General features: G+C 38.0%; 3 protein-coding genes across 14 annotated transcripts in view; all 3 read left to right on the plus strand.

Moving 5' to 3' along the window:
* prom1a (prominin 1a) overlaps positions 1-8,448 on the plus strand; it is an 89,473-nt gene extending 81,025 nt beyond the window's left edge. For 4 of the 11 annotated variants that reach the window (XM_087846630.1, XM_087846670.1, XM_087846678.1 and 1 more), the window contains 5 exons: positions 392-415; positions 851-919; positions 2,443-2,799; positions 3,928-3,960; positions 5,333-8,448. In XM_087846630.1, the coding sequence (XP_087702756.1) occupies positions 392-415; positions 851-919; positions 2,443-2,512 (163 nt within the window). In that variant the 3' untranslated portion in view covers positions 2,513-2,799; positions 3,928-3,960; positions 5,333-8,448. Of the gene's footprint in view, positions 1-34; positions 2,800-3,927; positions 3,965-5,332 lie in introns of those variants that run through there. The other 7 variants (XM_087846637.1, XM_087846652.1, XM_087846661.1 and 4 more) reach the window with 7 other exon arrangements.
* A 1,675-nt stretch (positions 8,449-10,123) lies between these two features.
* On the plus strand, positions 10,124-10,756 carry fgfbp2a (fibroblast growth factor binding protein 2a). Its single transcript, XM_006798874.1, has one exon. It carries the CDS (start codon positions 10,124-10,126, stop codon positions 10,754-10,756), a length of 633 nt encoding a protein of 210 aa, XP_006798937.1.
* A 1,348-nt stretch (positions 10,757-12,104) lies between these two features.
* On the plus strand, positions 12,105-15,041 carry fgfbp1a (fibroblast growth factor binding protein 1a). 2 transcript variants are annotated; one of them, XM_087852408.1, is made up of 2 exons: positions 12,105-12,122; positions 13,910-15,041. In XM_087852408.1, the coding sequence occupies exon 2, from the start codon at positions 13,929-13,931 to the stop codon at positions 14,562-14,564; it is 636 nt and encodes a 211-aa protein (XP_087708534.1). In that variant the 5' UTR covers positions 12,105-12,122; positions 13,910-13,928; the 3' UTR covers positions 14,565-15,041. The 2 variants fall into 2 exon arrangements, with proteins under 2 accessions (XP_087708534.1, XP_006798938.2); XM_006798875.2 differs by lacking the exon at positions 12,105-12,122 and adding an exon at positions 13,179-13,208.
* The last annotated feature ends 396 nt before the right edge of the window (positions 15,042-15,437 follow it).

A 15,437-nucleotide genomic window follows, 5' to 3' on the forward strand; every position in this document is an offset into this window, starting at 1 on the left:
GATTTTCTTTTCCTCCCTTTTCTCCTCTCTGTAGTTCCTCTGTTTCTGGGACTTGGCATTTCACTTTGTGATAACCATTTCTACTATTTCCATTTCCCACATCCCTTATTTAAACTTTTTTTTCCCCATCACTCTCTATCAAGCACTTGGCACTTTAAAAAGAAGTATTGGCACATCTGTTTGTTTATTTTTCTTCTTTACACACATTTTTTTAACGTTCTTTGACTCTGCAGTCATACAGTAGTTTTTTCTATAACGTCTCGGATCATCAATGGCGTCCCTTACTTTGTAATCTGACTGATTACAAGAAACTATCTGGTGCATTTCCTTTACCAACTTAATGATATTATGTTGCTGTTTTTTTTTTTTTCTTTTGTGTGTATCTTTATAGCCCTGAGACAATTCCCATGAAAACGTAAGACATTTTATCCACCTCCCTCTCCTTTTCAACGTCTCTCACTCTGTGCTTTTCTCTGATTCTTGTACATAGAACTGTTTACTAAATTCTTGGTGCTGGTTTGCATTTCTAAGCTTGGAATTGCTCTTATGGGTGGATGGTGTGGCTTCTTGTCGTGTGCTACCTTTTGAAAAGTGCCCCTTACCTTTCATGAAGGGCTCTTGCAATCATTACCTTACAAGTCCACCTGTTTTTGTAAGTTATAGTGTAAATAACAACAACATGGTTTCTACTCCAAATATGTGTACTTCCTAACATCTTTGAAAAGTTTAGCTTCTCCAAAAAAAAAAAGAAAGCATTTGTATGCAAGCATTTCAGCATGGCGTATTACCTTACATTTTTCATCGCTCTTTTTTTGTTTTTGTTTTTGTTTTTACAATATTTTGTTTTCAGTATGGAAATTGGTAATAATGGTTATCATAGTGAGCGCTTACAAGGTATTCCTAATCCTATGATGACAAGGTAAACATTACATTAATCCTGTTAACTGCATGTGATGGTGGAGGTGGAAGCATGCCGGAGGAGCTTGGCCTGGCATAGTGCAAGACTGCAGGGGAGCTGATTCATTGCATGTACACGTGTAGACATATTGAATATCTGGAGGTCGTAAAATTAAAATAATATGAAAGCTGAAAAGTAATGGCAGCAAAAAACGTGAAAACTTAAAAAGGCCAGCAGAGTATTATCAACAAATTGTGTGATGTATTGCAGTATCTAGATTCTGTAGGATTAGAGGAGAACAGGATGGTAACACCATGACTTCTGCGCAAGCACTGAGCAATGCAAGAGGTACTAATGTAATTTAAAGGCTGGAATTAAAGGAAAATGATAGCCTGGCTTTGTGTAAGATGAAAAAAATCAAATTACCCGGACCTCTAATGCTCAACTATTACGCAAAACAACCAGTGTTGGAGGTGGAGGAGTATTCAAGTGCTTTACATAGTATTATTTCTTAAGATACTAAAGTGTTGTGGTTGGTTGATGTAGTTTTTCTTCTTCCTCCACCTTTAATGTTTTTAGTTACATGTTTAGTTAGGAACTGCTGCGATTGCTTTTCACTTTCTCATTTTGCCAGTTTTTTACTTTGTGTCTTTTGAGGAATATGTTACTAACTAGGCATGCTCTCTGTGCACACTGGGACGTTCTGGTGGAGTGAAGAATCTTCCTCTTTCCTCTCGTTTAGAGTCAGCCAAAGTCCGATGAATGTACACCTGATCATTATGTTCAGAGAGAGGCAAGCATGTCAAGCTTTTGTGTGATGCTGGAAATGCTCCTTTTATTTGTTTTCCCTTAAACTAACAAAACATCTAATTGCATGTTATGTATTTTTAAGTTGCATTTGGACGGGGATGAGTTTGGCCAACCAGCCAACCTTAACAGGAGCTATAGGCAGAGAGCAAAACAGCTAAATTACAGATGAGTCCAGTCTCAAGATGGTCTTTGCTTGTGCATATTTCCTCGCTGTCCTACATTTCATATGAGATGCAGTTCATATTTCTTTTAAATACAAATATGAGATGGAATGAAACCTGCATTTTCCTTTATTTATCCAGTTAAAAGTCCAAGATCTAGCCAAAGCTCTCTAAAAAAAAATAAAGGGGCAGTAAGTATTCTACAACCTCTGATGACCTTTCTCTGCTGTTCGGAACAGTCCAGGAGATGGAAAGATTTTTGCATCAGTTTTTGGTAATCTGAAGGTATTATCAATAACCATGGCAACAGCCTCGTGAAATACTACTATATTTCTTATTTGCAGTCATAATTGTACTTAATGCCTCTTTAATTGGCCGTCCAGCTTAACTGAGTCGATATCAATGCAGCTGTTTTGCTCTCTGCCTTGTGAGCCGCTCGTCTTTTCTCCTCTTCCATTTCAAATAAATGAAGAGGAGAAACCGGCGGCTTTACAAAACGATGATGGATTTGTTGAATTTTAGCTGTTAACGTTGTCTCCTTTTTGTGTATCTTGTGTGTTCTCGTGCTGGTAGCATCCCTACCTATGATACTATGAACAGGTTCCCGCGGGCCTCGGCTCCTCCGAGGCACATCGACTGGTGACAGAGCCGCGTCTTGTTCTGGCTCCTGAAAGGTACTGCAAAGCTAATGAATCAGACACCTGTTTCTCTAACGTGATTTTAATCAATCCTCCTTCTTTCCAGTCTCACATCTTTCCTTCTCACAGCTGCCATCTTATCCTGATGTTCTGTCTGCAGTAACTGTGCCATCGTGCTCTCTCCTGTTTTTGGTCTTATGTTTTTGTATTTGTACCCTGACCTAATTCTCTTACTGTAACACCTCTTTACAGCTTGTTTTAGTGCATTTCTGCTCACTGAAGAACCATCATGGTGAGAATGACTAATTTTGGAATCATTAACGTCTTTATTCAGTGTGACTGCTTGCTTAGTCGGTGTGCTGTGTTTGTTCTCTGTCGCTTGTAAGTTCTGTTTTGTTTTTGACAAAAGCTGCATTTATGCCTTTTTCAGAGAAAATGTTAAATGTGTCACAATTACAAGCCGTGAAATACATTCAGTCACTTAGCTTTTAAGTTCCTGAAACTGAGACGCGTGAATACCACAGAGCAGTGGTAACAACTGCACGTCTCTGATAAAAAGGTTGTGTTTTTAGTGGATATAATGTGCTTTTCTCCAAATATTTTATTCTCCTTGGGTTTCTTAATGGGACTTACAAAATAATAGGAGTACTTTTAAATTCTGTGCATTGTACTATGCCATCAACACCTCACACTGCTGCTGCAAGCTGCACGTCTAGACACTTTATAATGGCAGTGTTGTTTTTTTGGACTGTATTGTACTGAATTGTTCCTAACTGAGTACTTGTGTCATGGAAAAGCAGAACAAGTACAGAGAAAAGCTGCAGTATCTGAAAACTAGCTGATGCAATTTTTACAGTGATGTAAACTGGCTAACATCACCATAAGCTGCTGGTAATACTGTGGCAGTTAAAGACCTACATGTAATGAATTGCACAATTAATTGTTATTTTCTTAATTTATTAAGTTTTATTTTATTTCTGAGAAAAACTTATTTTCAACACTTGTGGCTTTCTTTATTTTGAAATAAATATTCCTTTTTTTTATATTATTCTCACAGTTGCAGAACTAAAAAAGACCTGCTTTTATTCTCATTTTAAATTTGGTACATGATCATGATATCTTTGAGTTGCAGTTCATTAAATATCAAATTTTCTCCAGAATCGTTTTAAATTCAAAAACAGGGAAAATGCTTTAATCTCTGTGGAAAGCAGGTTTCATGCGAGTATTGTATCCACAAAAGGCTCGGTGTAGTCTTTAAAAATATTCTCTGGAGTATGACAGACTGTTTTTTTTGCTTCACAAAGCAGCCAGAGCTCCATAAATCTCATTCAAGAAATGCAGTATGTTTTAAGTTATTTACTGAATTGTTTAAAAAAAAACTAAATCTTAATTCTCTTTTCTCTAACATTTGTGTTCTCAGTGCCCTCGAAAACTGGAACTGAAATACGTCATAGTAGGTTTGCCTTTTTACTATTTTTACATTTTAAATTGAATCCACAGTGGCTTTATCAGCAGAATGAGTTTCGATTCCTGGATCAATAGTTGGTATTAAAGTAATTCAGTACTGTTGCTGTTAGCTTACACTCTGCAAATCCAATTTTCCCCAAAGGAAGTGGGAAAGTTTGCAAAATGAGTAATTATAGTAACTTGACAGCTCATCACTATGAAGATAACAAAAAATTCTTTTGGGCCTGGGTAATTTTTAGATCTCATTTATTTATTTATTTATTAAAATGTTGATTTGTGCTATGTGGTGCAATGAGTCTATGTAGCTTCTTTACACTTTAAAAATAATCATCATTTTAAAAAGGACAGTGGTTGAGAAGAATGTGCACCGATCATCCATAAGATTTAAACCCCTTATCATCACAGTGGCATCTGTCAAAAGATGGGATATATTAGTATTCAACTGAACTATTAGTACTTGAAGTTGATGTCTAGAAAGCAGCCAAAATGAGCTGGCAATGCAGTGGTAGCAGTCTGGTCAGATTGCACTACTACTGCTGGGATTGCAAATTGCTCTAAAGGAAACCCTGACAATGATGCTAAAGCTGCAGGTTGACAACCACTCTGCTCATTAGGCCACATAAATGAGGATGGACGTTTAATGATAAAGACAAAGACCCAATTTGCTGTTTCTGCAGAATTATGTGAACAAAATCCAAATTGCATCAGATCTGTTTTTCTGTAAGGTAGCACTATGCTCAGCTCCAAATCTGGACAAATGCCAGTACTCACTACTACAGTACTCACAGTATTTTTAGAATTTGTTGTTAGGCAAGTTGCATTGGCAGCTTCTTTGACATTGTATTGATTAGTTTCTAGTCCACTCTGACCAAACGGTCAACCACTTGACCCTGACAGCTACAACTAATATCATCCAGGATCTCACTCTCAAAGGAGTATAGTATCTTATACCCGCCCTACCGTAAAAACCTGATAAATGAAAGAGGTTGTACTTTTACGTACGTTGTCGTCCATCTGTGCAGAGGACAACTGAAGCTCTGTTAGAGTGATTTTTAGTCATCTACATGACGAGAGAACTGCTAGTTCTTCACACAGTTTGGCCATATATCTTAAACCTGCTTAAAGATTTAAAAATAGGCTTATACCTGTGATCTGATCTATGTCTGTATGTCTGAATACCTTTTGAAATACTTTCTTAAACGCATGTTTCAGTTCAGTAAAGTACATTATAGTAAAATGTGCAAAATGTGATTGTGTCTACATACTTTATGAACTAACTTTATCCTGCATCACATCCACCAAATGTCTTTTTTGGGGTTGACTAACTAAAGCATGTTATTCTCTCATCTGTTTTTAAGCTTTTAATTTCCTAAATCCTTGGACCAGATGAGGCTCAGTGAAGGCTGGTTTCCTCACAACAAAAGAACAATTGCCCTGCAGGCGTTATCTTCAGCGATGAATTGAACCTTCTCGGCCTTCAGTACGGTTACAGCCTGCAGGACATCAAACTCTCCTCCCCTCAGCATCAATCTGAGCCAGGCTTGTTCTGCATTTTTTGTAAAGGACTGCTTTGTCTGCGTTTACATTTGTTCAGATATGAAACGAAGCAGAAAAATATTCAGTGACAGGACATGACATTAACTGTGATGCTTGTTCATTTTAATGTGCTTCTTTGTGCTTACGAAAACAAAAGCTGGAAGGTCAGACGAAGGTAACTGCAAGCAGAGGACTCTTTATTTTTCCTTCTCCTGCTTCCTGCATTTAAAGAGATGTGACACTTTCGACTCAAACTAGTGGCAGTGTGTCATTACATCTGTGATGAATGCAAATTAACGATAACAGCCTGTTAAAAAGTGTTGAATAGTGCACATCCTTTTTTTTTAAGTGCAGCATGTGTGAAGTGGTGGATCTGTGGTGTCTTCATGATTGAGAATTTGAGTAAAGTGGTAAAATAGAGGTTAGGGGGTATTCTACAAAAAAATTAGTCTCTTTAAAATGTTTACAATATCACAGGAACGTTTATCTTCGCTGGTTTGATGCGCATTACAAAAGACTGGTTGCCTTTGTATGGAGTTTGAGAGCTGCTACTTTTTAAAAGAGGAAATCTGCCAACAGCTAATCTTACACTGCTGAAAATCAACAATCTGGGAGTTATTTGTGCAGTAAAGATCCAAACTGTACTCTTTGTCCTAGAATACCTATCTTCCCGTACCCTGTCATCCACATCTACAGGTGGCAATTCCCTACATTTTTCCAGAATGCCTTTTTAAACAAGTCATTTGTATCCAGTGGGGATGTAAAATTACTTTATTTCAAAAAGATGAAATGAAATGTAACAAACTAATTCTGTAATGCTTTCTACTGTGGCGATGATGTCCGCAGTATGTTTTGCTCATGCATTATCTTCCCAGGGTGTCAAACACTGCCATTCTGTCTGTGGCTGCTGGCCTCTTTGATCCCTGCGAGGTGTTCTGTGGTGTTAATATGGAGACGCACTGACTGTAATATTTGATACTGAGAGACCAGGATATTAATCTTTATTATGTGGGAGGCAAGGTGGTGATGATGTAAATTACAGGTTTTTCAGTGTTTGTGTTTCATGTCCATTATGTTGTCATTTTACGTTCACCTTCACTGGGTGCTTGGTCGGGTTTAGGCACGAGAACTAGCTTGTTGTTTTTAGGAAAAGACTGCCGTTTTGATTAAAATATTCCCCTTAACAACGCTGCAACTTAAAAAAAATGATATTAATTGGACTCTTGTAATTAAGAGTCCATATAGCAACACTCATCTCACTATTAGCCGGTGCGTCTCAGTACTAACGTCCTACATTCAAAATGTGCATCTCAGACAAAATTACCGTATTTGATGCCCTGGGAATAAGATTGCTCCAATTCAAATTCTGAATATGTTTTAATCTTTTAGGTTTTAAATGCTTCCTGATGGGTCAATGAAACCTCATAGATTAGGTAAGCTGGTTTTTTAATGGTACTATGGGGCAGAAATGTTGGGGCTAACCTCCCACCTCCTCTGCCCTTGTTTTGATAATCATTTCTGAATATCTCAGGTATACAAGAACCTTGAGGAAGTCTCACCCCCCAAATAGCATGTTACTGATGTGGACAGACCTTCAACACCATAAAACAAAATCACACCAGTTTTTTTTCCAACAGTGTAAGCTTTTTTTTTAGGTGGATTTTCCCTTTAAATCATAGACTAAATTCAAAACACAAACAGACAAATGTCTGGCTTTTAGGTTCCCTGTGTGGCAGATTGAATCCTTTGTCACATGGGACCAAGTTTTGTTGAGTTCACTAACATAATATTTTTATTATTTGTTTTTTCGTAGTGGTGATACTTTTACAGTGGAGAATAATTCTCAAGCCAAATCTTTTCTTTCTTTTTTTTTTTAAACTGTAGTTCTCAGGTCTTTAGAGGTCTATCAACTATGTGCTTATTTTGTTCCTCTGCTTTGTATAAACCCACAGTAGCTATGGATACATTTAAAGCTATGAAAAAAGTGAATGTATTCAAGAGCTATTTTCTTTTTATTTCACGCTTGATATGGAAGTTGAGAAATATGCTGAAATCTATGTGTAACGCAATGGGCAAACACATCCAGTTGTCCCACTCTTTACAGGTTAGATTTGCAGCTGCTGTTAGCAGAGTAAGGATGGCGAAAAGAAATTAGACAATCCATAATTGGGAATAGTGAGTGCTGTCAATCAAGAGTAGAAAAATAAGCATGCTTCATGTTTTGCACAGCATGGTGTTGATGCACACTGTCAAAAAAATGTCCATCTTAACACTGAAACATATATTTCTGTTAACATAGCACAGTTGTTCTTTAAAGTACCGCACAATCACTAATTTAGGGGAAAACAAAAGTTATTAAGTATATTTGTCTCTAACATTGGCATCAATGAATTAGCGTCAGAAATATGACTGAAATATCCAGTTTATTTATCTTATTTCAATATTTAAATTTCCAAAGCTCTGTTATTGTAAACCAGGGCTAAGTGACGATGAGAAAAGAAATACTCTGTATAGATAAACCTAAATTATGATGTAGTAATAGAACATATTTGCAGTGTAGGAAACTCCCAGCATCAAGATGAAGTTTCTGAATTATATTGAACTTTAAACACAGACGGGCTTCTATTGAGTCACTGATGTTCTTTTTATTTTGAGACACATTTCTTGTTAAAATGGACATTTTCGAAGTATCCGTGTGCTCACAGGACTATCATTGGGTTTCTGCGAAAGTTTGGATGTGAGAGAAAAAATGTTTGAATTTACTAAGTGCTTACACTAGATATCCTGTATGCTAACCCTGGATGGATCAGATACAGCGGTAACTGGTTTGAACTGTGATGCTCCAAAGTTGGGCACTGATGGAGCCACTGAAGAGTAGGTTTATATGATGTGATGGAAAGAAAGTGTATAAATTGTGAATAAAGTTTTAAAATCCAAAGTTTGCATTTCAGTGACATTTTTCTTTTGTTGGTCTGTGTTTTGCATGAGCCATACAGTTTGGATTAACTTGTTTTAAATGGGCAAATGTAGTTCACAACAATTTCATTTTTTCTTTATTTGGTTTTCTAACAAACAAGACAAAAACACTTAAAAAGGAAAACAGTTTAACGCAGGAGCGCACATTCTTATGTGGTGCTGCCACTGTTATGTTACTGGTCAGCTATTTCTAAGAGGTTATCATCTTCCATAAGCATTTGTTTGTTCCTCTGGTTGGAGGTTTTCTGAGACATTAAATAGTTCAGTGTATGAATAACCACCGCCACTACAACCGCATAGCAGCCCTACTTCTAAGAAGGCTTGTGTAGAGAGAGATGAGCACAAAACTACATAAAAACAGAAGCAGCAGTTCAGAGAAACCCTCTTCAGTGTGTTTACATCAGATCAAACGCTGTGCCGGGGAGAGTACTTCACACATAGTTTTAAAATATACACAGCGCAACTATAAAGAACACAATGGAATTTTTTTCCAGGAAACACAAAAGGCATTTTTTCATTGTTTTTCAGCACCGCTGACGAGTATCGCTCTGCCACATGCAATTTGCAGGTGTTACACCATTTCCTAAATAAATAGATTTTATTTATTTGGTTGTATTTATATGTTGTATTTTGCACATTCAATGAAAAAATAATGATGTTTCCTTTTTCTTATAGTGTAGTGAGCTCACCTGGCCACCATACTTTTGCCTTTACAGGACAAAATTGAGCTCTGATATCACTGTCGTTATGCACAGTGGGCAGCCCACATATTATGATTTTCAAGTGTAGGAATGAACATGCTGATATTTCAGGGAAGTAGAAACATTCTCAGGGAAGGGTGGTGAATATTTTAAGAAGAAACTCTGCTAATATTGTGTTTGGCACCAACCGGCACTGAAGAGTTTCAACTCATGCATCTAGAAACTGAGACAAATTACTGATGGAAAATTCACAACTGAATATAATTTTTAGCTATTCTAAAATAGTGGTCTAAATGCAGATCAATGATATATTGCTTCTTAGTCTCAAAACACTAAAACCCTGGAAGTTATACTGCCTGTATAGATTCTTTGAGTACCATGTCTTGTTCTTCTATCACTGACAGCACTCTCAATGCAGATACAGATGGACCCAGAAAATAAAGCCTCTTAAAGACACTCATAATACACTTTATGACCAATGTTTGAGTGGCTTCTCACACTTCTCTTTATACTTTAGATCTTTTAGGAAAATAATAGGTTGCACTACATCGTTAAGAGCTCTTACTGTTTTCTACAGCAAGCAAGACATTTTAAGCCTGCATTCTGCAATGAACTTTTATTAACAAGTGAAACTAAGATGTTTTTCCATGAGGTAAATTTAACATGACAGAGAAGTGGTTACATGCACTTTTCTTTTTTTTTTAACAGAACACCTACATGTGTCAGCATCGTTTTGCACGTAGCACTTTCCTTTTTCTGGCAGCTGTAACTGGTAAGGCCACACTCCTCCTCCCATGGAGCTGGCCTCTTTTAGTCTACGGGGTTGTTTTCTTTTTTTTTTTTTTTTGGAGCCTGAATTCCTTCTTTGCTTGGCCAATAAAAAGCAGGAGGGACGCTCATTTCCAGTAGTTTCACATTTAGCACCCATTGGAAACTATGTGGGCCCAGACCGCTGCTCTGCTGCTCGCCTGCTGCCTCTGGCCAGCTGAGGCTCAGACTGGAAGGGGTCAAAGCATTTGGGATCCACCGATCAAATTCAGCACCAAGGCTAAAGACTCATGCACCATGATTGTCACCGGTCAAGGGGAATTCACGAGGCTGAGACTGTCATGCCAGAGGAACAAGCGCTCTTACTGGTGTGACTACATAGGCAAGCCTCACACCTGCACCCCTTACAACAAAAATCCTCGACACTATTTCGTGCAGATGATGTGGAACCTGAGAAAGCTGGACAATGCCTGCCAAGCACCAAGACAGATTAAACCTCACATGTGCAGGAAGGCAACTGATGACTCTCAGATGGTCTTCTCATCATCTTCAGTCTTCCAGTCACGAGCAGAGGCTTCTTCTAGGAAAGTAGCAAGACCTCAACGTCGGCCTACACCAACAAGACAAGCTGTCCAATCCATTCAATGGCCACAAAAAGAAAAGACCATTCAGGAAACTAGTACTCAACCACCATCAACAATACCTGCTGTTGAGAGCAACGCTAAAAGAATGGCTCGGCAGAATTGCTGGAGGTCGATGCAGGGCATCTGCTCGTTCTTCATTGGTTTGTTTCGTAATTAACCAGAAAGGTGAGCAGCAGTACTGGGCCTGTTTGTTAACATGCAACACTTTTTTAAAATATTCATTTATAACTAATCTAGAATGAGGCTATTTAATTCAGTTAGATTCCAGCATTTTTTTTTATTTATTTATTTTGCTGCTCTTAATTATATTGCCTATGCACCTAGTTTCCACCTTGCACACCTTATGTGTTATATTCACAGCTTTTCACCGCTAATGAAGATAACTTGACGTCTGGCTCAAGCAGCCCTTGGAGGAAAATTCCAAACGAGGAGTTTGTTAGCCTGTTGTAGAACTGTAACACCCTCTTCAGGGCAAGCTGTGCTATTACAGTGACTTTCAAGTACTAACCAACAATTATCAGCCTCCATTAAGAGCCAAGCTGGAAGAACTTAAAGGTCTCACTTGACTATGTAATGACAAATGTTTTGCATGAACAGCCTGTACTGAATGATACTGCTTGTATGTAAGCATGTTTATGTATGTTTATTATGTTTATTACTTGTATATTATCTGTTTGCATCACCCAATATTACCTTCAGACTTGTTGGGGGATAGTTTTTATCTTGCTCTGGTTTTCCATGCTGGTGTATTTGTCCCAAAATATGTATAAATGTGAAAATGTTTTATTAAATAACCATTTTCAATCTCTATGTGCTGATTAATGTCATTTCATTAACATTCCTGATTAAAAATATTAGATAATAAAACTGCAAGCAGCAGTATTTGTGAAAATGAGTTGTCTAGGGTGTTGTATGTCTTACGGCAGTGTGCAGTTTAATATTTTTAAGCCATATGACTCGTCTACTGTACCGTATGCAGTGTTGGGAAGTAACGGAATACATGTACCGCCGTTACGTATTTAAAATACAAAAATATGAGTAACTGTATTCCGTTACAGTTACCGTTTAAAAAGGTGGTATTTAGAATACAGTTACTTTGTTGAAATAAATGGATTACACGGCAGTACTTCCCTGTTTCATATTGTCGCGGGTCAGGACTGTTTTGGTCAGGATGTTTTGACAACTACGTTCTGTTGTTCTAGGTAGCAGCGGTACAGTTGCCATGGTTACAGGGTGACGCTCTCTCTGCGTGTTTCCTGAGTGAGAGAGGCCTTTTTGTTGTTGTTGTGCTAAGCTAATAGGCAGAATGCTACAGGTATAGCTCTAAAGAATGTAGCATCATAGGCAGTGTAGTCCGTGCTGCAGGGAGAATGGACTGCCATACCGTTATGTGTCTGTGAGCGAGGAGGGAGAAAAAGGAGAGTGGAAAAGTATGAGTTATCCTTGAGCAAAAACGGGAGCTGGAAGCATGTAAATATAATAATAACCACTGCAGCCAAGAAGAGTGCCTGACGAGCTCAGTTGTAAGTAAGCTATTAAGACTCGACTGTAGGCTTTGTTCGTGTTTTCCTCCGAAACAATAAGTTCCGTTGGAGCAGCCTTTCAACGCCTCTCTTTGTCTCTCACAAGCAAAGTTGACCCAGACAACAAAGTAAAGTTATTTTTCGGCTATGAGCCCAACACGGAACCGCAGTATTAGTCAGAGGTCCCTTTACTACGGTTCGGAGCCGCGGACCTTCAGTTATAGTAATAAATCACAGCAATAGTACATTCACGTAGTTGTAAAAAGCATGATAATATATTAAGTAATCCAAAGTATTCAGAATACGTTACTCTCATTGAGTAACGTAACGGAATACGTTACAGAATACAGTTTGGGGCATGTATTCTGTATTCTGTAATGGAATACATTTTAAAAGTAACCTTCCCAACACTGACCGTATGTGACCATTAGGTGTTTGGTGCTTTGAGACTAAGTTCAATCAATCAGCAGTTTTATCCAGCAGAAACATCTGGCTCCTTTCAAGATATTTAAAGCCATTTCATCTCTGGCACGGTGCACTTACAGATGGCCCTGTGAAGGTCCTTTAAGACTCTAGGTTATTTGCATTTGTTTAAAATATGAACTTAGATCATTCTAAAGCAGGTGGAACTTGAAGCAGAAAATCTGGAACAACAGATAACTTTTCGTTTTGGGAGCTTAACATAAGCCTCGCAAGTGCTCATGATTATTCAGGTCCATAGAAGCTGCAAACAGGTTTAACACTTGTATCATTTGTGGGTTGATGAAGTTTTGGTTCTAAATTGACAGTGTAATTTCATTTTCTATCAGCCATGTAATTTTAAATGTCTTTCCCCCCCCACACAGTTTAGTTTGATGACACAGGTACCAGGTTCAAAGTATCCCTAATCTATTCTAGACCTCAATAAACTTTATAAGCTCTTCAGTCATGCTGTGTGTGTGTGAGGGTGTGTGACTGAGCGTGTGAGTGCAAGTGTATATATTTGAAGGGGTGGGGTGATTATGTGGCAGCATATTGCAATCTGCAAGTAAGGGCAACACTCTCATGTGTGAGGACTGCAAACCGAAGTTTCTCTAAAAACTTCAGGTAAGGAAAAGCACCACAACTTAAGCTGCACCCTAATCTGGCAATAATATTTGGGGTGTGCTACTTACATCAGCCTAGTATATATTTAATGTGCTCACAGTTAAGTTTTTGTAAAATGCATTCTGTGAAATCCTTGTTGCCAGGTTCAAGATTTATAAAATACCTGTTAAACACATTGTCTTTATCTCTATTTCCAATATTTACTAGTCTGTATTTTGTTTATGACTGTTGTAGTTATACTGCAGTGTAGGCGATATAGTTGCATAACTGCATAATCAAGGGATAATTGCACCATCACAATTGTAATATGATGCATTTACATTTTTATTTTTTAATCAGTATTTAAATCTGTGCCTCTTTTTAACAGTTTTTAAACTTCTTCCTTTCTTAAAGTCAAATTAAAAGGTGCATGTGCTCCATGTTTTTTCAAAATTCCGTTTATGGAATAATTTTTAGATTGCATCTTTGCATTTTTCTTTTTTTCTTCTTCGAAATACCTCTTTGACTTGAAATTGTCTTGAATGTGCTGTGCAAAAAATACTTAATGCTGTTTTGTGCTGTCTAAAACCAAAACTATTCCCACAACATTCAGTTTCCATTTGAAACGTTGGTTTATCGGGGGATTAAGACATGTCTTTCTCCAAAGGGAAATTAAAGGGTTTTAAGGTCAAATATCTAAATCGGATTTAATCCTTTGGCAGGTTGTGTTCTACTGATTTCATGGCTCTCCTCACAAACGTCACCATCCTCCTGGTCTTGGCTTGTATTTCCCATCAGGTGATGTTGGGTAGCTGCCAGAAGAGCGGTGGACGGAGGGGACGAGGCATGGACAAAGGACAGCACAAGAATAGGTCGGGAGCAAAAGTGGGCCGCCAAACAAAGCCCGTCTCTGCACAGCTCATGAGAGGCAAAGTGGTCACCGAAGACAAGTTCGAATGTGCTTGGGTTGCCACAGGTGAAGATATTGTCATTCTCAGCATCACATGCAAGAAGGAGGACAGGAGCTTCAGCTGCGAGTATATTGCCAGACCTACTGCTTGTCCTGAATATGCCTCAAATGTTAAACTTTACTGGAAGCAGATCGGCAGGGAGCTGAAGAAGCTAAACAGTCTCTGCCAGGACAGCAGTGCTTTTGTCAGGGCAGGTATGTGCAGAAGAGCTGCCAGAGAGGCTCATTTCAGACTGAATGTAACACAGAGGGGGAAGACTTCTCCACTGTATTCCCCAACTTCTCCAGTCAAAGCTGTCAAATCCTGTCAAGCTGATAACAGGAAGAGAGCAGAGGAGTTCTGCAACAACTCCTGGTCAAGTGTTTGCACATTTCTATTTACTATGGTGCGGGATTATGATTGCTGATACAGAAAAACTGGAATTAGTTCAGCTTTTCTGCAGTCACATACAGTAAATACTTGTCCCATAGATTCTTCATATAGACGCTTACTGCTCAACAAAAACATACTCAGTGAACAGTTTTTGATCTATCGCTTTTGGAGAAATTTGTGTAAGCGTTCAAGCCTATTGAGACAGATATAATATGTAGAATATTAGTTTCTCGATTTTCATTTCTTTTCCTGTAACTTGTAATTTCACTTGGGTTTTTTCTATTAAAGCCATATTGAAATTACCTCTCCTTCTCAATATAAAATGCCTACTTAAATAAAAAGAAAAAATACTCCTTTAAATAATGTCAAACCCATTTTCTGTCTCTCCCAAATGTGCACAGTCTTGCCTGAAGGCTTTTCATATGAGGTTAAATGTTTGGGAATGTCTGGTATTGACATAGCAATTTAAGCCAGGGGGAGTGTGATTTCTAGAAACCTCAGCCTGCATACCTCAGCAACGAGAGGCCTGTGAAGCCACAGTCACTGTGTGAAGCCATAAAAACCTCATATGTTCATCTTGCATAATCAAGCAATACCAGTATCTAAACGGACAAAATAAAACAGAAATAATATTTTGCAGGTTAAACTGAAGACTTTAGCATTATTTTTGGCACTTATGATCAGTAGAAGTTCTCATACTTATTCATTAGCTCGAATTAGCTTGAATTAAGTTTGCATACCACACTTGTACATACTGTAAAATTCTTACTATTTGCTTTGGAAAAGCTGTACTGGAATACGAGTTAATATTTCTAATATTACTGTATCAATGAGCTGTATAAACGAACTAATGAAGTACATTCCTGGGTAATTTGATTTCCTTTTTTTACTGTCAAGATTTACTTGA

The sequence above is a fragment of the Neolamprologus brichardi genome, chromosome 2 (assembly GCF_056152115.1).
Source record: "Neolamprologus brichardi isolate AB-2024 chromosome 2, ASM5615211v1, whole genome shotgun sequence".
NCBI lineage: Eukaryota > Metazoa > Chordata > Actinopteri > Cichliformes > Cichlidae > Neolamprologus > Neolamprologus brichardi.